This window comes from Barbus barbus (assembly GCF_936440315.1).
Source record: "Barbus barbus genome assembly, chromosome: 18".
Lineage (NCBI taxonomy): Eukaryota > Metazoa > Chordata > Actinopteri > Cypriniformes > Cyprinidae > Barbus > Barbus barbus.
In genome coordinates this window covers 15274716-15299264 of record NC_136746.1, presented here as the reverse complement: position 1 = coordinate 15299264, position 24549 = coordinate 15274716, and the positions used below count along the sequence as shown (strand labels likewise).

Genomic DNA, 24549 nt, shown 5'->3' with positions numbered 1-24549 from the left:
TTAAATCAAAAAGTAATATCCTTTTAGAGTTCTCTTATTCTTAAACCATAAACTCCTGAAATACACGCCATGTGAAATCCCGCTCTCTCATTGGACAAACCAGCTGTCAATCAAAACATTGTGATTGTGATAATGGAGCGCGTGCTCTGCTCAGTGCTCACTCAGGTAGAAGATACAAACAAACCAGGAAGTGTCCACTACGCGAACGTATTTCGTGTAATTTATACGTTTTTAACATGTCAAATGAAGTCCGATATTGCGACAGGTGTTCGTACCTCTTTCTCAAGTTCTCGTTAATCGTATATGCAACAATTTTCTGGGTGAGTTTGATTGTTTTTGTTATACGTAATAATAAATCGGTGTGGCAAGTCTATGAGGCTAAATCAAGCAAATGTACACAAGTGCGGTTTAAAAAGTCGGAAAGAACAGAGAGAAAGCAAACAATATTACAAGTCTGCTAGTAACGTTTGAGTTTGTTTATATATTTTAATAATGTTATTATGTCACGCATTACCTGTTCCAGTGCTCTTGACCCCACCCTCCTCGAGTAATTCTCCTGGACTGTAGGATTATGGGTTTCTTACTCATTTAATTATCGATATCCTTAGTAGAGTAAATTGAAATGTTTTTATGACCTTGCAAATGTTTATCTATTTATTTATTAATAAATATCTGACGTCGCTGTAGAAAATATTAAGCGTAAATGGCAATAGTATATAGGCTAATGAAAACACTTTAAATAGCAACGACTTTCTTGGTAAATGTATGTGTTAATATACACAAAAAACAACAAATAAGCAGTATTTATATTTAAATGAAGCAGATAGAAACTGAAACAGACTCATTTGAATGGTTAGTGGTTGTTTAGCTTCTGTTATTGATTGCATCAGATGTGTGTGGTCATACTGTGCAAAGCCGTGCCTTTAAAATAAATAAATCAAATAAACTCCGACCATTATCTAGCATGGAGTCAAAGGCCATTAGAACCATCATTCATATTTCATTGGCACATAGGCTAATCATTATTACTTAGCTCAAGATTGTTGAATAGCTTATGTGTTAGGAATATACCACATGAGAACTTTTCTCATTTTCATGAACGGTATCTTTCTTCTTTTGTCTTTAGTATGAAGTTTGTTTGCTATTTGTAAGGCCTGTATTTATAAGGTCAAGCTTGTTTTGAACCTACATTAAATTCATGAGGCGAGTGTAGTTTGATTGACCCTAAAATGGAATTGGAATATGCTTTACAAGAGTATAATATCAAACTGTCACTGAAGTAGTGTGTCCTTTCGAATGTTATTAATATGTACACTTTAGGTGGTAATATCGACTTTTAAACTACTAATATGTTCTATTTAGGGCTAAATAAGGTACAAAGATGTACCTTTTAGGTTTTATACCTTAGGTAAGAGAGTAAATATAGTATTGAAGAAAATATCATATTATAGATACACAACTATCTCGCTCTCTCTCTAACATTGTACTGTACTTTACTGAACTTTAAGTCATTAGTGAATACTCCAGTGCTTTTAATTCAAAACAATATCAAGCATGTATTTCCATATTGTAGTTCTCAAGTTACCTAATACTCTTATTTACTGTAGTCAGCCTGTGACTTACCAAAAATAAACTAGAGAGTCATTTGGGGTTATATAAGCTCTGATATTTTCAGTTTTAAATTCCTTTGACAGTTCAAACTCAGATCTGATTAAACAGAAATCCAGATTATAATTACTATGCAATGCTTGTTTTATTGTTAATTTTAATGTTCTGTCCCCATTTGTTTGAAAAACGTCTCGGGTTACTTGCGTAACCCATGTTCTCTGAGTAGGGAACGAGACGCTGCGTAGTTTACGCAATGGGAACACCCCTAGGTGTGACGATTGTCTGAAGCCCTTATAGAATCACGCCAATTCATTGGCTGATGGCGCGAGATGCCGCCCCTACGTCATACGTGATTGACATAGACCCGCGATCGCGCCATCTTACTCCTCAGATTTTCCTGTCGAAGAAGCAGGTCGACAGCAAGAGGAGCTTGGCAGCGGACGCAGCGTCTCGTTCCCTACTCAGAGAACATGGGTTACGCAAGTAACCCGAGACGTTCTCTTTCATAGGTTCACTCAACGCTGCGTAGCTTACGCAATGGGAACGAAATACCACACACGCCAAGCTAACGCGCTGCCAGACCTGGCCCATTACAGACCAGAGCACTACAAACCTAGCTGGTTCAAACAGAGAGAACCTGGGAACCAGGAGCTGTATTTGCATCAAGGTTATAGAACCTCACAAAAGTATGCGGAGAGGACCAACCTGCCGCCATACAAATGTCCTCCAGGGGAACCCCTCTAAACAAAGCTTGGGAGGAGGCCACCCCTCTGGTGGAATGAGCTCTGATGTCCAGAGGTGAAGGCAGACTGCGCACCTCATAGGCCAACGAAATAGCATCCCTAACCCAGTGGGATATTGTGTGTTTAGATGCGGCTAGCCCTTTGCGGCCTGCACCAAAACACACCAACAGTTGTAGGGACTTACGCCACTGGCTGGAACGGTCCACATACACCTTCAGGGCTCTAACAGGGCAGAGCAGATGAAGCCTATCATCGCCCTCACTCGAGGAGGAGGGAGAGAAAGCCTGCAGCATTACCACCTGTGAACGAAAAGACGTAGAGAGAACTTTGGGGACATAACCAGGCCTAGGTCTCAGAAATGCCTTGACTAGACCAGGAGCAAACTCAGTGCAGGACTCACTGACCGACAGAGCCTGCAGATCTCCCACACGCTTAAACGAGGCCAACGCCAACAAAAGAGTAACCTTTAATGTCAGAATCCTCACGGGAGCTGACTCTAGAGGTTCAAAAGGAGACTCTATCAACCCCTTCAGGACAACAGAAAGGTCCCAAGAAGGGAAACTAGGAGGACGAACCGGCCTCAAGCGCTTAACCCCACGCATAAAGGAAGATACTAGACGATGTCTACCCAGCGGGACATCGTCTGAGTCCCTTCGAGCAGCAATAGCCGCAACGTAGACCCTCAAGGTGGTAGCGGCCGCTCCAGCCGAAAACTTATCCTGTAGGAACTCCAGCACTGAACCAACCGGGCAGTTAAACTGGGTCTACAACATGAGCCAAGCACCAGGATTCAAAAACCCTCCATTTGGAGGAGTAGAGCTTCCTAGTGGAAAGGGCCCTGGCACTATTAATGGTCTCACGGACTCCATCTGAGAGACCAAAAGCTAAGGGCGACCTATGATCGGCCATACCCACAACTTCCAGATCTCCGGATGTGGGTGCCAAATTCTGCCCTGAAGCTGACACAGCAGGTCTTTCCTGACTGGAATTTCCCACGGCTCGCCCTCCAGAAGGGAGACCAACTCCGAGAACCACGTCTGGGAAGGCCAGAACGGGGCTACTAGGAGAAGACGGACTCCGTATGTCCTCACCCTGCACAATACTGCTGGGATGAGCTTGATCGGAGGGAAAGCATACAGACTCATGTCTGGCCATGGGTGCGCTAGCGCATCTATCCCCAGAGAGGCAGGATGAGAGAGGGAGAACCAAAGGGGACATTGAGACGCAAAGAGGTCCACCTCTGCTGCGCCGAAACGTTCCCAAATCTGATCCACCGTCCGGTGGTTCAGCATCCATTCCCCCGACCTGAGTTTTTGCCTTGACAGAAAGTCCGCCGCTAGGTTCAGGACCCCTGGGACATGGACCGCTCTCAGGGACAAGAATCTGCCCTGTGCCCAAAGAAGCAGCCGACGTGCATGCCTGTTCAGGGTGCGCGATCGGGAGCCCCCCTGGCGATTGATGTGAGACACCACCGCCATGTTGTCCGTCCTGACGATGACGTGAGAGTGCGCCAGGAATGGAAGAAAGTGAGTGAGAGCTAGGTGAACCGCTCTCAGTTCCAGACCGTTTATGTGCCACGTCAGGTACTTGCCTGACCAAACACCGCAAGCCGGTCTTCCCTCGAAGACCGCCCCCCACCCTGAGAGGGAAGCATCCGTCGTTATCATTTGGCGACGGCAGACTAACCCCATATTCACTCCTGTGTGGAGAAAATTGAGGTCCCGCCACACTAAGAGGGAGCGAAGACAGGCGCCCGACACTCTTAGTAGGCGGAGGGATGGCCAAGAGGGGTGAATACCAAGGGACTTCATCCACCAGAGGAATGGTCTCATATAGAGCAGCCCCAAGGGGAGAACCGGGGAAGCCGCTGCCATAAGGCCCAGGAGCCTGCGACACAAGCCCACTGATACGCGACGGCCTAGCCTGAAGCGGGCCGAGCACGACTGGATGCTTTCCACCCGAGCAGGGGCCAGACGGGCCTGCATCGAGGTTGAGTCCAGACAGACCCCCAAAAATGTGGTCTGTTGAGCTGGAGTGAGCACGCTCTTCTGGCCATTCAGCCGGAGGCCAAGCGCACGAAGGTGGAAAAGGAGAGAATCCCTGTGACGAATCACCTGCTCCCTGGAACTGGCTAGAACGAGCCAGTCGTCCAGGTAGTTGAGGAGGGGCCAGAGCTAGCCCAAAGGGAAGAACCCTGTATTGGTAAGCCTTTCCCCCGAAGGCGAACCTGAGGAACTTCCTGTGTCTCTGAACCACCTGGATGTGAAAGTAGGCATCCTTCAAGTCGACAGTGACGAACCAGTCCCCCTCTCGGACTTGGGAAAGAATGCTCTTGAGCGTCAGCATCCTGAATTTCCCTCTGTAGAGAGAGTAATTCAGCCTGCGCAGATCTAGTATAGGACGCAAACCCCCATCCTTCTTCGGGACTAGAAAGTAACGGCTGAAGAAGCCGTGCTTTAGGTCCGAAGAGGGGACCTCCTCTATTGCCCCTTTGAGCAGAAGCGAGGAGACTTCCTGCTGTAGGACAGAAGCCTCGTTGGCGCTGTTCACAGCAGTAAGAAGAACCCCGTTGAAACGGGGGGGGTTGCGTGCAAATTGGAGTGTGTAACCAAACTGGATTGTACGAAGAATCCAGGGCGACACTCCCGGCAGGTCCCTCCAGGCGTGGAGGAAGGCCGACAGAGGTAGCGGAGTGGAACATATCAAGGGGGATACCAACACGGGGTCCCTGCTTTGAATGTCCCCCTGAAGGGAGGGGCAAGTACCTAGCTGAAGCAGAGGAGAGCTCACAGCGTCCTCGTGCACAGAGGCATGACCTAATGAGGCCATAAAGGCAAGGGCAGGAGATACTGGCGCGGGGGGAAAGCGCTGGGCGTCCCTTACCGCGTGTACAATGTCTGCAGCCTGCAGCAACTCTGAGGGGAGAAAACCTGAAGTGTCTCTTACCTTCAATGGTCGCCGAAGAGGGGAAGTGACCTGCGCTCCTCGAGACGTCACTACCGGCGAGGATGGCACAGTTGGCGGAGGAGAGCAACTCAGAGACGGACAGAAACGTTTTAACGGTCCGTCGCGATCCAACGAGGCGGGGGAAGCTCTCCTCTTCCTGATACTCATATCAGGAGCGACCCGAAGAAGCCGCCGCGGAGGGCTTGTTCGGGCGTTTCAAGTCTATCCGCTTGCGGGGGCGCTGGCGAGTAGCGGAACGACCACGGGCTCCCCAGACTGTGTATAGTGGGGGATGCACCGGATCGCGATCGCTCACTCTACCGACTGGTTCCCTTCTGGGGGCCGGGCGCTCCCTAGAAGATGAGGCAGAGGCAGAGGCAGAGGCCGGTTCGCGCGCACGACGTGGCATGAACTGCTTAAACGCAGCTGACTGCGTTTTAGCAGCCCTGAACTTATCGACTACAGTGTTAACCGCATCACCGAATAAGCCAGAGCTAGAGATCGGGGCGTCAAGGAGGAAAGCCTTCTCCTTTTCCCTGATCTCCGTCAGATTCAGCCACAGGTGGCGTTCAGTTGCCACCAAACCTGCCATACTGCGTCCAACCGCCCGCGCTGTATGCTTAGTAGCACGGAGGGCCAAGTCGGTAGCCCTGCGAAGCTCCTTAACAGCCTCGGGGGTCACACCATCCCCCTCATCCATCTCCTTCAGTACCTCAGCTTGGTAGGCCTGAAGGATGGCCATAGTGTGGAGAGCCGCGCCTGCCTGTCCCGCCGCCATGTAGGACTTACCGACCAAAGCAGAGGTGGTTCTACACGGCTTGGACGGAAGGAGAGGGCGAGACTTCCACGAGGGGGCGGAAGTCGGCGAGAGGTGTGCAGCGAGCGTGTCCTCGATCGCCGGGACTGCGGCGTACCCCTGCTCCACAGAACCAACGAGGTTGGTGAAGTCAGCGGCCGCCGCATTAGTGAGGCGGGAAGAGAAAGGCTGCTTCCAAGACCTGGAAATCTCGTGATGCAGGTCAGGGAAGAAAGGCAACTTCCTCCTCGCCGGGCGCGAACCAGAGCCACTGAGGAAACGCTCGTCGAGCTTAGATGACTGGGACTCGCGAGGCTCGTCCGGCCAATCTAAGCTCAACTTCTCAGTGGCGCGCGCCAAAACGTCCACGAGTTCAGAATAGGCCGGAGAAGCCTCCTGGCCGCTAGGCGGGAGAACGTCGAATGGCGCGGCTCCGAAGTCCTCAGAGTCGGAGGCCGCAGTATACAAAATATCCTCCAACCCGAAGGAAACGGCTTCCCGTGCCTCCGGGCTGGGTGCAAGACAGCCGCGAGAAAACTGGACCGGAGAAATCGCGCGGTAACGCCCAGGCGATGGAGGGAGAGAAAGTGAAAACTGCTCACTCTCCATAGCCTCGAGCTCCGCATCCGAACCCCAAGCCCCGGCTTCGCGGAGGGAGGAGGCCTCCGGAGCAGCGCGGCGAGGGAGAACGGCAGATTCTCGGTCAAAAACCGCGAGTCTAGCGCGCAAGGTTTTTAAAGTAAAATTCTCGCAGTACTTGCAATTGGAAATGCCAAAAATAGTGTCTCGCGCGTGGGCCAGGCCCACACATCTGACGCACTTACCGTGCTGGTCATCACTCGCGATGAGGAGAGAGCACGGCGGTTGGCACCGACTAAAATCCATTCCACACACCACTAGGAGAATACAATTCCACAGATGCGGTCGCTGAAGTGGAAAGAATCCCAGACTAACGTCTTCGAAAATGGGCCAGAAAAACCGCGAGAAGCGAACGCTTCTGAAGAGAGGAAAATCTGAGGAGTAAGATGGCGCGATCGCGGGTCTATGTCAATCACGTATGACGTAGGGGCGGCATCTCGCGCCATCAGCCAATGAATTGGCGTGATTCTATAAGGGCTTCAGACAATCGTCACACCTCGGGGTGTTCCCATTGCGTAAGCTACGCAGCGTTGAGTGAACCTATGAAAGAGAACAATAGCGTTTCCTATTGTTTGAATTATTTTGCATAATTTTTGCATAAACTCTTATAATAATCGTTTGTATACATTTCACAATTGTGCCATTAATGTATTCTTTATACTGTTTTATATGCAAATAATGCTTTTCATAGAAGTGTTATTCAAGTTTGAGGTGCTGTCATGGCATAGGGACTGTGACATTCTGTAGTTATCTTTATTCTCATCCGTTATTGACATTTGAAAAAGATTATTGTGAGTTAAAGGCTGGTGTCAAAGCTACTCTTTGTTACAGCAGAGGTTTGAAATACCACGGGCTGCACCATTGTGCTTCTCTCTCTGTTTTATGTCAAGAGCAGGTCTGCACATGTTGAACCCATCACACTGACAGCATAAACAATGGGCCCCATAGGACCCCATTTCAGACCATTATGCCACCAGCCGAGGCTCTTGGTGGCCCATTGGCACAAGTATTACAGTGCTGGCTGACCCAGCTCACACTTTGTGCTGCTTTCATCATGAGTTTCACAGGAGACCTGGTGCACGTGCCTCATGCAGGGCTGCAAGGGTGAATTATTGTATGGATGGCTATTCTGCTCACGAAGGCAAGGGAGTACATCTGCTCACCATCTCTGTTGATTAATGTGCACTCATGTTGATTGGTAAAAGACATTCTGAAGTGCACTTACAACTGCGTACAAATAGCTTGACCTGTGCTAACTTCATAGATTGGCTTAATGGCAATTCTGGATGTTTAGAAGTAGTTTTGAATTGTATATATTTGCAGATGCATGTCCTAGAGGTTTTGTAGATTACTATCCAGACGCTCTTTGTTTTCATATAGTGTTTAAGCAAAGTGTTTTGACATAAAGATGTGTGAAAATAAATGGATTATAATGACCAACCAGGTGGAGCCAGTTTCAGCCTGAGAGAATTTCTGCTGAAGTGAGGTGGTGGTGGTCTTGGATTCCATCAACCTTTATGCCTTCAGTCTTTATAGTATGCCAAAGGTCATAACTCTGGTTGACACATTCCAAACAATTTCCCAGGTGGCTTTTGTAACCTTATTTAGGGAACTAAACAAAGGCACTTCTTGTTTCTGTTTTTAGTCTTTCAATACCTCTTTAGTGTTGCCATTTGTTATAACTAATAAATACAAATATAAAAAATTAAAAACCATTATAATGTTTGGTGGTCTTCTGAAATGCAGAGAGGGGCTTTGCTTTTGTTGTAATAAATTTGTGTTTCATTTATGTTTACAGGTCCGGGTTAATCAATGCTACCATATTCTTTTATATGTTTATATAAAATGATTAAAATCAAGTCACATCAAATTCTCATTAGCTTACAGTTACACGACTGTTCAAAAGTTTGGGGTCAGTAGGAGCAGCAAATCAGCATATTAGAATGATTTCTGAAGGATCATGTGACACTGAAGACTGGAGTAATGGCTGCTAAAAATTCAGCTTTGCCATCACAAGAATAAATTACATTTAAAATATATTAAAATACAAAAGTTATTTCAAATTATAATAATATTTCACAATATTACTGTTTTAATTTTATGAAATTAATGCAGCCTTGGTGTGCATAAAATACTTTTAAAAAATGTATAGGTAGTGAGAATTAACATTATGTATGTTAATAGTTTTATATTGCTTTATAATAAAAAAAATACATGTAACACACATTTGTTTATCTTAAACGCTACTACCTTTTATTTTATCCACCATCTTTTTTAGCCCATTAGTCAATAAACCCTCTGTAACCTGATGATGATGATGGTAAACACGGAGGTAGACCTTTAATTTTACCAAACTATATAGACCTTCATTAAATCCGGATCACCCACAGATCATTTCATGTTTCAAGTTCATTTTAATTTGGACAAGACTAAAAGTGGTCCGAGTGGGTGAGTTGTTTACTCTGTAATTAGGCCATTCATTTCCACCAGTTTGACCTGTTTACACCCCCTCACATTCACCATACACTTTAGTTGCTTCCTTCTGAAACTTGATCCGTTGATGTCATTGCTGAACAACAGCACAGTATAATTTTAGAAATATTAATTTATTTACACACTATTTAAGTTTATAATATTTACTGTTTTATCTATGCACTACCAGACATCCCATCGGTATCTAAGACATCCCATCGGTACATACCGATGATGCCTCCATTCATTTGAGGAAAAAGATTACAACTTATCCGTACAGACTACATGCTGGTGTGATGTTGAATGACAAAGGAATGCATTAGCACAACAAATGTGTTGTAAAGCCCATATGTACACGCGCACACACACACACACACAAGTTAACAGGTGTGCCTTGGAGTGGTTTTACTGCAATTACCAGGGCAGCATTATGATGGTTATTATTCAATTGTGCCATTAAGCCATGTCACTGGAGTTCAGTGTTTGTTTCTCAGGGTTTCAGAAGTGCATTTATGTCCGTTTTGCACAACTTAATCTGAATATGCTTCCCCCAGATCTACTTTCTACTACTTTTTATTGTGATACAGAAATGGTTTGTGGTTCACACCGCATGCTTTAATTCTACAATTAGGCAGCCACAGCTCCGATCAGTAGAGTATGATAATCATGTAGAATATTTCCAAATGGAAATCACATGGCGCATTGGGGAGCCATTAAGATTTAAGGTTGGAATACATTAACCCAGGAGGTCACAGGTTCACATAGCTTTACTTTGCTCTTGTTTTAATCATAATACCTTTAAATATGAAAAACATACTGAAGAATATACACCTAGATTCAGTAATGTAAATTTTTGTGGCTTTTCGAGGCCCTGAATGTGACTAAATGCACTCTTTTGTGCTGTTTTTAACCCATGTGCCTTTTAAAGGTAAGCTGCTAATAGGGCTAGTGATATTATTCCCATCTGTAATGTAATGTAATTTTGCATGAAATCCAAATGATCTGATTTGTGGGATTTTGTTTCAGCTCATAGGGGGCTTTATTTTGGCCATTGGAATTTATGCGGAGGTGGAGAGGCAACAGTACAAAACTCTGGAAGGAGTATTCCTGGCTCCTGCCATTATCCTCATTGTGCTCGGTGTGATCATGTTCATCATCTCCTTCATCGGCGTTCTGGCGTCTCTCAGAGACAACTTGTGCCTTCTCAAAGTGGTAAGTTTTCATTTTTCCATCAGACTTTTGCATATAGTAGTGTCCTCTTCAGCACATCACTTATCATTAAAACCATAATGATTTTCATATTCTATTGTTTATAATGATTCTTTTTGAATGAAGCAAACAAAAAATATCATTAGCACAAAAAGACAGTTCACCTAAAAATGAAAATCCTGTCATTATTTATTCACCCTTTCATGTTGCTACAAACCTGTATGACTTGCGTTTTACAGAGGAGTGCAAAATGTATTTTGTTTTTGTCCACATATTGAAAGTCAATGCCTAGTGTTATGCTCCCCATTGACTGTCATTATATGGACAAAAACATTTTTCAAAATACATCTTTTGCATTCCACAAAAAGTAAAGTGGGTCAATAGTAGAAAGTGGAAAACATTCTTTCTTAAATCACTTAAACTAAAAAAAAGTAGCAAAACAAACCACACTACACTCGTTTGAGTATCATTAGGGATGAGTCATTTATCAGTTTGAATAAAGGAACCATTTGAATAACACTTTTTGACTACACATTCACAATTTGTCAAACATCAGATCGCCTGATGTAGAATTAACGTGCAATTATTATCAACAGGGCTGAAAATGACAAACAGTACTAAGAGTGCTTCCATTTTCAGAGCAAGAGTGGAAGTTTGTCTCATGAAGAAAAGTCTCTTATTTTCCAGTTTCTCTGTTAATACAACTGCCTAATCACACTAGCTAGAAAACAAATTGTCACTGGATGCTGTACACGCATGCATAGATGGACTCACTGCCCATGTAGGGCAGAAACAGACTTGCAACCGTTGTGTTTCATTTGTATCTGAGTAATGTGCGTGTGTCTCTGTTTCATTTGAGATCCCCTGTTTACTGTTGCTTTGCAGTTTCTTTACATGCTGGCTCTCTGTCTCATTTTGGAGCTTGTCAGTGGGATTCTTGCTTTGATCTTTAGGAGACAGGTACAGCCATCTTTATCTTCTTTCTAGTTTCATTTATGATGTTCTTGACAAATCCCTTCCTTTATATAAAAAGACTGGTTTTTCGATGTACAACCCGAATTCCGGAAATGTTGGGACGTTTTTTTTAAATTTGAATAAAATGAAAACTGAATGAATTGAATGAAATTAAATTCAAATCACATGAGCCAATATTGTATTCACAATAGAACATAGATAACATAAGAAATGTTTAAACTGAGAAATTTTACAATTTTATGCACAAAATGAGGTCATTTCAAATTTGATGCCTGCTACAGGTCTTAAAATAGTTGGGACGGGGGCGTGTTTATCATGGAGTACCATCTCCTCTTCTTTTCAAAACAGTTTGAAGTCTGAATCTTTTGATGATGTTATGCACTGTAGATAATGAGATTTGCAACGCTTCTGCAATTTGACGTTGAGGAACATTGTTTTGGAAGTATTCCACAGTCTTTTTATGCACTTTTTTTACTATTGGAAAGCCTCTGCCCATCTTTATTTCTGAGAGACTCTGCCTCTCTAAGACATCCCTTTTATAGCTAATCATGTTACAGACCTAATGTCAATTAACTTAATTAGTTGCTAGATGTTCTCCCAGCTGAATCTTTTAAACATTTCTTGCTTTTTTCAGCCCTTTATTGCCCCGTGGCAACTTTTTTTGAGACCAGTAGCAGGCATCAAATTTGAAATGAGCTCATTTAGTGGAGAGAAGTGTAAAACGTTCTCCGTTTAAACGTTTGTTTTTCTCTCTGTTCTATTGTGAAGATATTGGCTCATGTGATTTGAAACTCTTGTGAGATTGTGAGTCTTTTAGTTTTCATTTTATTCAAATTTAAAAAATGTCCCAACATTTCCAGAATTTGGGTTGTACATTTCCAAGTGGTAGACTGCGACATGTCTCACAAAAAGAAATGTGTACATACAGAATTCAGTATTGCACTATTTTATAGTCATTAGCCATGCAATGTGACAATAATTGCTGGTAGTCTCTTTGTTATTCATTTCATTGGGCTAATGGGATCCATGCTAATTTAAAAAAGATAATTATGAGTACTGTTACATGGTTGCTGGGTCATGACTGTTTTCTGATTAGTTGAGGTTGTATTTCAGCGTCTGCTGGATGTGGAAATTTATTTGGCTTCTTGACACTTCAGCAATCGTTAACAAAATAAGCTTGATGCCAGAGCATCATCATTGTGAACATAATTTCAATCATATTTTTTAAGAAACTAATTGTACCAGTCCTCAGATATTGCAGTTTTATTGAGTTTATTTCTAACTGCAACAACAAAGACTCAACATCCCATGCTAAAAGAAATCAGACTTGTTACATTTTGTTGCAAAAACAACATCTTCCTGTTATAACACTGACCTTCTTTGCCAATCAGACAGAGGACCTTCTCAACAAAAACATCCGTAAAGGCATGGTCAATTACTATGATGACCTTGATTTCAAAAACATCATGGACTTTGTTCAGAAAACGGTAAGAGATTTATCATGAACGCATGAAAGGTACAGATTTAATATGCTGACTTTTTAATTGCATTGAAGGCATCTTTAAACGTGATCTGTCAACAAAGTTTCACATAATGAAACTATGAAGGTCCAGATCTCTTTGCATGTACTCACTCTGCACTGCCATTAGCAAACCCATTCTGTTTAAAATTGGTTGAACTTCAAACTATTTTTCTTTATTTGTTTCTTAAAATAAAAGAAGCTGGTAGGGTCCTGAATATATATATATATATATATATATATAAGTTTTTCTTTTTTCATCCTTAAAATCCATGTCTAATCATTTGAATTTAATAATGTAATCATTTATTAAAAAAAATAAAATAGTGCCATATGAAATCTTAACTTGTTTAATTTTTCTAGATTTTCAGTTTTGATTTAATTCAAATGTATGATTAATTTATTTTAAAAAAATATGAATTTAATCAATCTTTTAATCTAAAGATTGTAAATAGAGCAGTTCCTTTTTACAAAAAGAACTATTTACAAAAGTACAAAAATAGTATAATTATTATTATTTTTTCTTTAGAATTTTTATCATCAATTCTGCCATTTTTCAGGCTAAACAGAACTTTTATTTGAAGTTTATAGTGAAGACCTTTTAAAGAATTTATTTGCAGATCTCAGAGCAGCTCTGGAGATGAAGTTCAGGTGGATGTACTCCTAGTCGGACTCAGCAGACACTGAAAAAACTATGAGCATCAATTGTACAGCTCTAATTTTGACTTGATGTCCTAATTCCATGACATTCTGCTCTATAAATTCTGTTTTAATGACTGGATAATACAATTCAGTCTGTGTTTTCCACATCACGAAAATCATAAGGCCCTTATAATCATGTTACTCAGATGTAATGCCAATTCAGATGTACTTTTTTATGACCATTAATTAGGTAACAACATCTCCTTGAATGCATTCGGAAGTAACACATTGAAACCAACCATTAGAAATGTATTTGTTTATTTATAGGACGAGTCCATTTAAACAGCACCACTTGTAGTTTAAATGTTAGGGACCCAGCAGACACATCTACAACATTTCAGTGCTCAGAGATTTCAATAGAAACACTCTTAAGTGAATACAGAGGTGTATTCAGGTGCAAGAGAATGACTCTGTGCCAGTCCACCAGATGCATACCTCACCCTGCACATCTACATGTACCTGTTTAATGTGAGTAATTACAGCGAGCTGTTCAGCAGTGCTCAATCATGTATAGAAATATTACAGCAATTTCATTTTTTTTAACAAGCTCCTTTTTGACTTGACCTAAAAGAAAAGTAGAGTGAGTGGCACCTCTAAGAACAGTTGATTTCAAGTAATCATTCCTCACTCTGTGATGGTCGAAAGGAAAAGGTTTAGCACATTCTGTTTGGTCCATTGTTATGAAAAAGGGATTATTTTTCTTTGAAAACCACAGTCAGTGCCTGTCACAGCAGTCTTTCATTGTGGTTTGAATGGGGTTTTTTTAACTTATTTTTTTCTGTCAAACAGCACCCCAAAAAGCCCAACATGACACAGTAGGTATTTGTTTCTTATTTACAGGATAATTATCTTGAATAAGATTCCAATAGAGGGAAGATGTGTTCAATCTGAAGGACAATAAAAACATCACAGGGAGCAAGTCTACATCGGAATATCAATTCACAAGATTTAGAGGGAGAAAGAAACCTGACAGTCATTTTGTTCCCCCTCAGTACATCACAAATTTAGGCTAAAATAAGCAGTGAAAATGAATTCTGTTATTCTGTTCAGCTTCTACAGTTTCTACAGTGTTCAAAAATCTTTCTAAATGAGCCAGTTTTGTTAAGTGAAGTGGATTTTACAGATATCCCATTCACAGTAGTGCAACACTGCGCAAGACCATGTGAATCGAAACATAATTGGTGTTTTCTGTTTTCTGTCTGGCTGATGTGTCGAGTGGCTTCATTCCCAGTGGTCCTGATCATTCCTCATTTATTTGTTTTGTGAGTGACATTCCATGCTGCATTAGTTTCTGTTAGCCTTCCACAGTAGGATATCATCAAACAATTATGCTCTTTGTTTTCCTTAAGCTGATTGTCATATAATTCTTGTACATCAGTATGAGATGTGTTTCTTATGAGCGAATCAAGCAATTGCTTACGTAATTACCTCTAATGTTATTCACTGAGATTTAAATGAGCTGTGGGGCTGGAATATGAATTGTGCCATTCGCTGAGGGAAGACGGGAGCCTAAAATTGATTCATGCTTGTCCTCTGAAAGTTTTGGCTCAATGAATGAATACAGAGCGGATCATTCATTTCACCTCTCGTGTTTCATGCCCTGTCAACCTAGGTGCAATTTAGCTGATGACACACTAGAAAATTCAACTCATATCCAACCATTTGTACATTCCCCAAATGTTGCTTTTAAAAATGCAATGTACAAATATTCTTCTAGTAGTCTTGTATATCACTGTCTTCAGCGGTGCCAGAACTTTTCCAAATAATATTGGCCTTCGTCTGAAGCTTTGCTGATATTTCAATCCACAAGTGATTTTTACTGCTTTGATTTCTTTTTTTCCAGTTCAAATGTTGTGGGGGAACTGACTTCACGGACTGGCAGGTGAACATGTATCATAACTGCTCTGCTCCTGGTCCTCTAGCATGTGCGGTGCCTTACACCTGTTGTCCGAGCAAGGTTTGTCTATGAATGTTTTCATGTCAACCTATACACACATGAACACACCCCTCACTCATTATGTTAAATTTGCTGTTTAACACAGCTCTTGCAACAAGTCCCTAGTGAAAAATCTAAATACTAAATGTATTTGAATTACATTTATTTCACGCTAAATATACTACAAATACATTTACATGGTTATGTACTTAATAAATTATCCCCTGCAGTTGTACTTTTATTATACTAAACTGGTAAATGAGTCTGCTCATTTTAACAACTAATTTTGTACTTCATGCACTTTAATTGTGCAGAAGTAGTGCTGAAGTCCAACTAAAGATATACGAAATTATATTTGATGGTGCTAAACTGTAACATTTGCAAGTATACTTCAGGTACACTTTAAATATATTGCATTTAAAGACTGATATTATTCAAAGATAATACAATTCTCACCAGTAGTGACATTAAAACACAGTTTAGGCTTAATATTAAGAAATGTGCGCTGTGCACACTAAAGTTTAGTTACAGTTTTATTTCAGTAAGTATCAAGCAAAATTTCAGTAAATATTTTAATAGGTTTGGACTGTACTTAGTATGAAATAAATGTATTTTAAATATTACTTTTTTATTAGGGGAGTCACATTTATATGACATGCACAATAAGGATTTTTGTTAGTTTTTTGTTTTTAAAGAAATTAATGCTTTAATACAAAAACACATTAAATTGATCAACAATGACACTAAAGACTTCTTACATTGTTACAAAAGATTTTAAATAAATGCTGCTGTTTTGAACTTTGTGTTCATCAAAGAACCCATAAAAATGTATCACAGTTTCCACAAAAATATTAAACAGCACAGATGTTTTCATCATGAGCAAATTCAAATCAGCATATTAGAGTAATTTCTGAAGGATCACATGACACTGAAAACTGGAGTAATGGCTGCTGAAAATGTATTATATGTATATAAATAAATTACACTTTGAAATATGTTAAAAACAACAACAGAAAACATTTTAAATTGTAATAATATTTTACAATATTACAGACGCATCTTTCAAAAAAAAAAAAAAAATCTAGTGTGCATATTAGATAAAATAGTCAAATGAATGTGTCTGAAGCTGCAGTCATGAATTAATTTGGTGTCCTGTTAACGCAGAAGGTTAGCTCATATTATTGCAGAGTCCTCTTATCTCCAGGATCTTTTTGCAAATGTTTCATAAACAGATATTGCTGTATGTCTGTAAACTTTGGCAAAGTCGTTGCTATCGGCTGTCGAATAACCTATATAAATAAACCTTCTGTTAAAGAAATATAATCCTAGCATTTTTAAGTGTAGTTTAAATGTTAGCGCTTAAACTGAATGGAAGCAAATACTTAAATTCTAAATTTAGATCAGCCCTGATTCACTTGACTGGAAACAAAAGCTTTCATTTCTTTTGTGAGTCTTTCATGAGGTTACTGTTTGCTCACTTGAAAGGAGATCTAAAGGGGGGAATGTGGGCAAATGGAAAGCATAAAAAATGGTCATTTTGTGTTTCTCGGTATTCCCCATTTTGTTTTGTCACATTTAAGATCTACTCCTGTCTGCTTTCAGTTTCACAAATAACTGGCACATTCCAAATTTTACAGGTGCAAAAACAATGGCACTACTTCCAGTGAAATGGGAAAGAACTTTGTCCACACATCATACTTTTGAAATGATGCATGAAGTGTTTTTCTGCTCAGGTTTTCCAGTTTTTATAATACCCAGTTGCTTTGCTTTACTTTTGTTCATTTATGGAAATCGTTGAGCTCATAATGATCCTGTGCTATCTGGATAATTTCTGTGTTGTGTACATTTGTAATCTATAACTGCCGAAAGTGAATATTCTTGTGTTATATTTTAAGAAGTATGTCTATATAAGGGTACCAGACTTTCGAAAATATGCTCTGATGAAGCATTGATTGATAACTTGATGATTTACACAATGGCAATAGCATGAACAAGCTGTCTAACAGGATGGAAATAAAGAGCTAGCGCTAGCCATTGCCCAGTGAGGGATTGAGAGTTCGTTTACATGAGTATGAGTGCTGCTTTTATCATGCCAAAAACGATGTCAATTCCTGGTGGAAGGGACCTGGCTTTTGTTAGTTAAAGTCATAGTTCACCTAAAAATGTTGATAATTCTGTCCTAATTTACTCATCCTCATGTCATTTTAAACCTGTGACCAATTCTGGAACACAAAAGGAGATCATTTGACGAATGCTGGTTTCCAAACACCATTAGATTTTATTCACTTTCAATGTATAGAAAAAAATCGGAATATATTTTTTGTGTTCCCCAAATCTGAAATGTGTCTTATAAAGTCCATTAAATGACATGAAAATGTGCTGCTTAACAGGAATTTTGACCCATCTGCAAGTCTGGAAGAGTCTGGAAGATATTGTTACACCGATAAAGACAGAAGCTATTTTTGTTAGTTTCTTGCGCATTTATTTTCTTGTCATTCTCAACACAAGCCAGAGCATTCGTAATGAGACCCAGCTTGAAATTACCTTTACCTGAATATTAAAAGAGCCCATTTTTGGAGTTGCATAGGGCAGTTAAAAAATAGGTCCTCTAAAAGTGCGATACTAAAGCAGGTCTTGCAGTCAAAAAGGACTGCATTTTTCATTAGTTTTGGAAAAAGCACAGAGCCTGTTTGCCGACGTCCAGCTGTGTGCAGATTACCTATGGACAAGCATTACCTCATCACTACTTCAGTCTAAGACAAAACAATGCTGCGGTCTATATATGAAGATTACATCAGAAAATTTAGTCTGAAATCAAATATGAAGGCATTACCTTTAATACCAATGAAATTATCTTTAATCCCACTCCATTAAGATAATTGAAAGTTCATACAACCAAAACTTTAACGCTTCAGAAAGTTCATAAAGAGATCAGGAAAGAAACCCATATGAATCAACAAGTTCAGTCCAACTTTTATGAAGAGACACTATCACTTTATATGATGAATAGATTTAATTTAAGTTTCTATTTACTTAGAAACATTTATCAATGCACATACATGGAGCACATTGACTGAAAGTTGCTTGAACTTTCAATGACGGGATAGAAATATATCATTTCATTAAATTTCTTCATTTGGGTTTCAAAGATGAACCAAAGTCTTATGAATTTGGAATGACATTAGGATGAGTATAAGATGACAGAATGTTAGTTTTTGAGTGAACTAACCATTTAAAACGAATCAAAATGTGTACAGTTACTCACAGAATGACTTCAGCTTCATTTATAAAGCTTAGTAGTCTTATCACCGCATTAGTTTAAGACTAAAACCTCTGTAACTTAGAATGACAGAACGGGCATCAAAACTAGTGTAATGGAAACCTGTTATGTAGAGAGTAGGCTAGTCATTAATCAGCACCAAGTGTAATTTCATACCTATGATACAGCGGGTTGGGAATGTTAAATGTCTTCCCCACAAGAGGTTTTGCTGTTTGCCAAATCAGTACTATTACATAATCTCACAGCTGATGTGAGAAATCCAAGATAAAACTGTTACCTACTGTATGAATCTAGGTGTTTTTATGAAAATAATAAGATTGCATTTGCTTGTGTATTACAGCATGCTGAAGTTGTTAATACGTTGTGTGGATACAAGGCCCTGGTGAAAGAGGTATGTGAAGTGACATACTGCCAAGTATGGTGACCCATACTTGGAATTCATGCTCTGCATTTAACCCATCCAACGTGCACACACACACTGTGAACATACACCCGGAGCAGTGGGTAGCCATTTATGCTGCAGCACCCGGGGAGCAGTTGGGGGTTCGGTGCCTTGCTCAAGGGCACCTCAGTCGTGGTATTGAGGGTGGAGAGAGCGCTGGACATTCACTCCCCCCACCTACAATCCCTGCCGGCCCCCAAACCTTTGGATTACGAGTCCAACTCTCTAACCATTAGGCCACAACTTCCCCTGTGCCCTGATCACACCTCCTTGAATCAAGAAAGTTAATGTAGCTTATAAGTGCATTCTGATATTTTAAAAGTGCTGTGTGTCCTGTGTCAATCCATCGGGTATAAATACATTCATTTGGAGGGGTCAAAGGTCTGATCATCTGAGAAGAGCTATGAGAACCACCTTTGAATTTTAACAGGCTGTGAGGATATGCAGCACCACAGATGATGATCTGCCTTATAACCGCATCCAACTATCTCTCAATACATTTTCAATCAATCACTTTATAACACTAGTTGTTAAAGTGACATAAAGTGATGGCAGTTTTTTTGACTCTGCAATGTAATAACATTTATATTGCCTGACCTTTGCCCGCAGAGGATCGAAAATATAGATGTGATCTACACCCGTGGTTGCACTAATGCCGTCTTCATTTGGTTCATGGACAACTATAAAATCATGGCTGGACTTCTTTTGGGCATCTTAGTTCCTCAGGTAAGACTTATGGTTATCAGTGAAGATGATTTAGATAGTCTGCATAAGACTTTTTAATACAAATGATCTACTTTACATAAAGCATACATGCCCTTTTCACTTTTAATTGAAAGCCTGCGAGCTTGCCAAGAACAAAATGACATTTTTCTTTGCCTGTAAGAACCTTTCAAAGTGTTTGAGGAGTTTGAGATAAGAGTTGTGACAGCAGTTACTGTAGTTTTAAATGGTTTTCACAAGGGTGGTGGGGTTGTGGGGGACATTTTTTTATTTTTATTTTATTATTTTTTTTTTTTTTATTGTCTCACTCCAGACATGCATTTTGCATTGAACGTCACAAAATCTGTAGTACCACAGCACTCATTTTTTCTTACTCATTTAAAAAAAAAAAATGTAAACAAAATTCTATTTAATTTTCACTTTAGTAGGACGTTAGATTTGATTTGTGTAAATGTGCTATATTTAAAGTAATACATTTAGCTATTACTAAATACTACTACTACTACTAATATTAATTATCATTATTAATACGTTCAAATTAAAAGCATAACTATTAATTAATCTCAAAAAGTGTTTTTGGAAATCCTATTATTCCTATTCGTATATTGACTTTGACAGAACTTTCCAAAACAAAACAAAATGCCAATATTTTTTCTCCTCAAAAGACCAAGAATTTGATTTATGAGGATATTTCTTCTAGTCTTTATTTAGGTTTCATCATTAGCTGTGCCCACTCATAAATTCAGTGTAATTAAGAACCCTTTTATAAAGTATCTCTCATTAAGTGTTTTCCACACTGATTAAGAGGTGGGTGGTGAGAGAGGCATGGTTTGTATGAATTTAAATATTTCTCCAAAGAGTACCATGAGTAAACAAGTTTTCAACAAATTAGCAGTCTAGAAATCTGATTCACTTTCAAAAGCAGCCTCTAATGTGCAGGTGTTTCTGTGTGTCCTTCCACTTTAACCAGTGTTAAAGCTTCACTGAAAAACACCACAGCAGAGTCACAGATGTAGATTATCATAATCACATAAATTTTGAATCTATTTTGTGGAAATTTAAATAATGCTGCAACTTTGATAATAACCCACCAACACAGAAAGCTCATGCACACCAAATGTAATTTAAGTCTCCAGTACATTCGAGGTGCTAGAAACAGGGCTGAGTTTCTATTTGGTCAGACGGTCCCTGTCTGTACGCTGTTTCGCAGGAAATTATGCCAGAAGATATAGTGCTGTATCTGTGATAAGTACAGGTATTGTTGAGAGAGACTCCAGCAATGACTTTCACATAATATTGGATTGTAATGTTTTTCAGTCTGATGTTTGTGTGCATGTGTGCAAATATGTTTGAGTAAGGAGCAGTGGGACTTTTTTTTTTTTTTTTTTTTTTTACAAAAAAATTCTTGAAACCGAGAAGCTTTCATAATTAGTTTCGGAGTTTTTCCGTAAATGGCGATTCACAGTTGGGGGAAGTCATTAGTCAATCTGCCCACACTGTGAAACATCCCAGTTGTTTATTACAAGATTTATATTACTGCACAATTTGTATAGCATATAAGTGTGCAGATTAAAGAGAAAATTCACCCAAAAATGAAAATTAAGTTGTCATTTCTTCACCCTTGTGATGTTCTAATGCTGTATGCCCTTCTTTATTTTTCTGACCACAAAACGAGAAATGTAAAGAAATGTCCCACACGCACTCTTCCATTTAATGGCCGTGAATAGCGACCAGCATCAAGCTTTTTAAAAAGATGCAAAAAGTATCACAGAATGATGCCACATGTCGACTCACCTATAGGAAAAGTGTGCAAGTTGCGAGAAATCAAGACTAATAAAAACATTACATGAAATTTCTAGAAATGTACTTTTCTTCACTGAGTTGAATATCTCCAGACTGGAACCTGATTGTCATGAATGACAGATAGCAATGCAATAATTTATTGTTCTGAACACAACATATTTATATCAAGAGGGTAGATGGATTTTGTCATGCTTTTATTAATCTTGATTGTGTGAACAGCTGTGCTAATAGAGTCTCATGACTGTGACGGCCAAAGTCAGGATTTTCATTAAATAATACATTACATTTTGTTTTGTTTTTCACCAAACCCTATCACATACCCCCAGAATACTTAGAGTATATGACACATGTCGCATGGGATCATTCTGTGATACTTTTTTAAATTATTATTTTAAGTTTGATGGTGGTCGCTATTCACTGCTATCATAGTGACAAGCATGAACGAGACATTTTTCTTTGAATGGCTATTGGGCTAGTTTTGTTACGCAGATCTGGCAATCCTGGCCACACTTTTTATAAACCTCAGTAAACTGGTCTAGATTGGTCATAAGCATTGAAGTACATGGTATCATTATATCGAAAATAAAAGAACTGCTTGAGCCTCAGACAAGAAGGACTGTTTAAAGATATGCATCTGAAAAGGATTTGAAAGCCATTGTATGCAAAATGAATGGAGAATGTTTCAGACCACTGGCAATATGGACAGACCAGACAGTTTCACCAAATTCACCCCAAGAGCAAATGCATCAGGAAGTCCCAAAGAACCTCAGAGTGCCTTCAATAGATTTGCAGGCAGCTCTGGCAACAGTTAATGAGAGTGTGCATCAGGCAACCTTTAAAAAAAACAGGCTGCACAAATAGTGCAAAATGGTCATCTTTTGAGGGTTTTGGAAGGGCAAAGTCACAGTCTAGATCTCAATCCAGTTTTTATGCTGTGGGGTGCTTGCAGTGCATTTATTTATTTATTTTCCACAGAAGACAATTTTGTTGTCCAAAGTTATTTATTTATTTATTTTAATTTTTTTAGTTTTTTGGTGTGATCTTTACCTGGCTTTATATCACCCGTGTGGAAGATGCCATTGAGGAGTATGGACACTATATGGATGGTCTGCTGGACGGCGGAACCAAGGACACCAAGTACCAAAGCAAGTGGGCCAAATGCTGCAAATGCATGCCTTTAATTGACTAAGTGCAAACTCCTAAAAAGCTTAAATTGGAAAGAAAAAAGGATTTATACAGGTAATATCATGTGCTGTGGATGAAATGGACTGTTTGTAGTTCTGCAAAACTCAACGATACGGTTTACGTTTGTAATATCAGCCACAGACACACTGATGCAAGCAATTTTTGTACTGTCAATATCGTTTTCACAGTTACTCCCAGGATTTATTATTTCATCTGTCAGCTGAAAATGGGTAGTTTTTTTTTTTTTAGTCAAATTTATTTATGCTAGGACTGACTTTCTGTCTCAGGACTAAATCTGATCTGAAGCAGTACACTAAAGACACGTCATGTTGACAGAGTCAGAATGCCTTTAGATTTTACACAGGTTAGTTGTGTTTGACAGGGTGTCAATTTTCTAAACCGTTTCCCTGTTAGTCTCTGGAAAAAAGAAACCTGGAATTGTATTACCTGTGCAAACAGTGCTCTTCACAAGTTAACTTCTACCGTTAAAGTCTATAAAAAACGGCAGCTACATTGATCATAATAAGAGTGCTGTTTCCTTTGTACATTGTGTCTAAGATGAGCAATAGTATAAATCCTGACTATAAAACATTTCCACATTTAAAAGCTGTGTAAATCCAATCCTTTAGTTCATCATATTTGCTGTAAAACATTTTTTAAATTTAATAACTTTTACTTCAGATTGAGCCTTTACCTGAAATGGGTTGTTCCTCTTCATTTTAATAATATACTGCTTATTATGAGCTGATTATTTTGTAATCTGTGAATTTTAATGTCCATCGTTTACATGTTGTGCTTCTCATGATATTTTTATTTTGTCTAGATTATTTTTCGAACTCAACATATTTCTGTCAGAGCTGCATGTGTATGTCTTGTATATCTTTAAAGTGTTTTTCCCTTTCTTTTTGCCAAATGGTGTTGGTTTTTATATTTTAACTGCATAACTTGACCTGTTTTTATAAAGAAATACATAAGATGGATGTTTCCTGTCATTAAATGACAGGAGAATCATCTGATGGCATATTTCTTTTAATGCACAAAATATTGCATTCATATGTTCTTCAGTGAAAGATAATTGCAAACAAACAGATTGAAGTGAATAATATTAAGCATTAACATTTTTGTTGGTCTATCTCTGGATTTCTCTGCTGTCTTTGTGATTTCAGTGACTATATCTTGACCTGACTGTTAAAGCTTGAGCATTGCCCTGAACACAGCGAGTGTCCTGCTGATTGAATGAATAAATGATGTTCACAGAGCTGTGTTCTGCTGCTTCAGTGGATCATCTTATCTGTTCTCTGTCATGCTGGTTGTTGTGTTTGCAGGGGGACTGCGGCACTCTCAATATTGCACTTTAGACATGGTCTGATATCGTCTGGTATTGTCAATATGTGGCAGTCTGTGTTTTACCCACTTATTTGTTCCATTTCCTTTTATCTCTTTTAAAACCGTAAACAAATATAGTCACTGTTTTTCTAATAAGTTCCACAGATTCTGATAAAGTATGTTTCACATTCTCAATAATGCTTGTGATTGGGCATCCTTTCTGTTTCATACATTTTATAAATATG

General features: G+C 39.7%; 1 protein-coding gene across 2 annotated transcripts; it reads left to right on the top strand.

Moving 5' to 3' along the window:
• Positions 1-121: 121 nt before the first annotated feature.
• LOC306884072 (tetraspanin-15-like) lies at positions 122-24549 on the top strand. Of its 2 annotated transcripts, none has more exons than XM_079439723.1 (8): positions 122-320; positions 10231-10416; positions 11299-11373; positions 12780-12875; positions 15453-15566; positions 19166-19216; positions 19877-19993; positions 22821-24549. In XM_079439723.1, the coding sequence occupies exons 1-8, from the start codon at positions 237-239 to the stop codon at positions 22980-22982; spliced, it is 885 nt and encodes a 294-aa protein (XP_079295849.1). In that variant the 5' UTR covers positions 122-236; the 3' UTR covers positions 22983-24549. The 2 variants fall into 2 exon arrangements, with proteins under 2 accessions (XP_079295849.1, XP_079295850.1); XM_079439724.1 differs by having other exon boundaries at positions 162-320; positions 22867-24235.

Coding starts and splice junctions, on each gene's coding strand:
- LOC306884072 (XM_079439723.1), top strand. CDS start 237: ATGTCAAATGAAGTCCGATATTGCGACAGGTGTTCGTACCTCTTTCTC. Junction 19,217..19,876: donor ACAAGGCCCTGGTGAAAGAG/GTATGTGAAGTG, acceptor CTTTGCCCGCAG/AGGATCGAAAATATAGATGT. Junction 19,994..22,820: donor TGGGCATCTTAGTTCCTCAG/GTAAGACTTATG, acceptor TAATTTTTTTAG/TTTTTTGGTGTGATCTTTAC.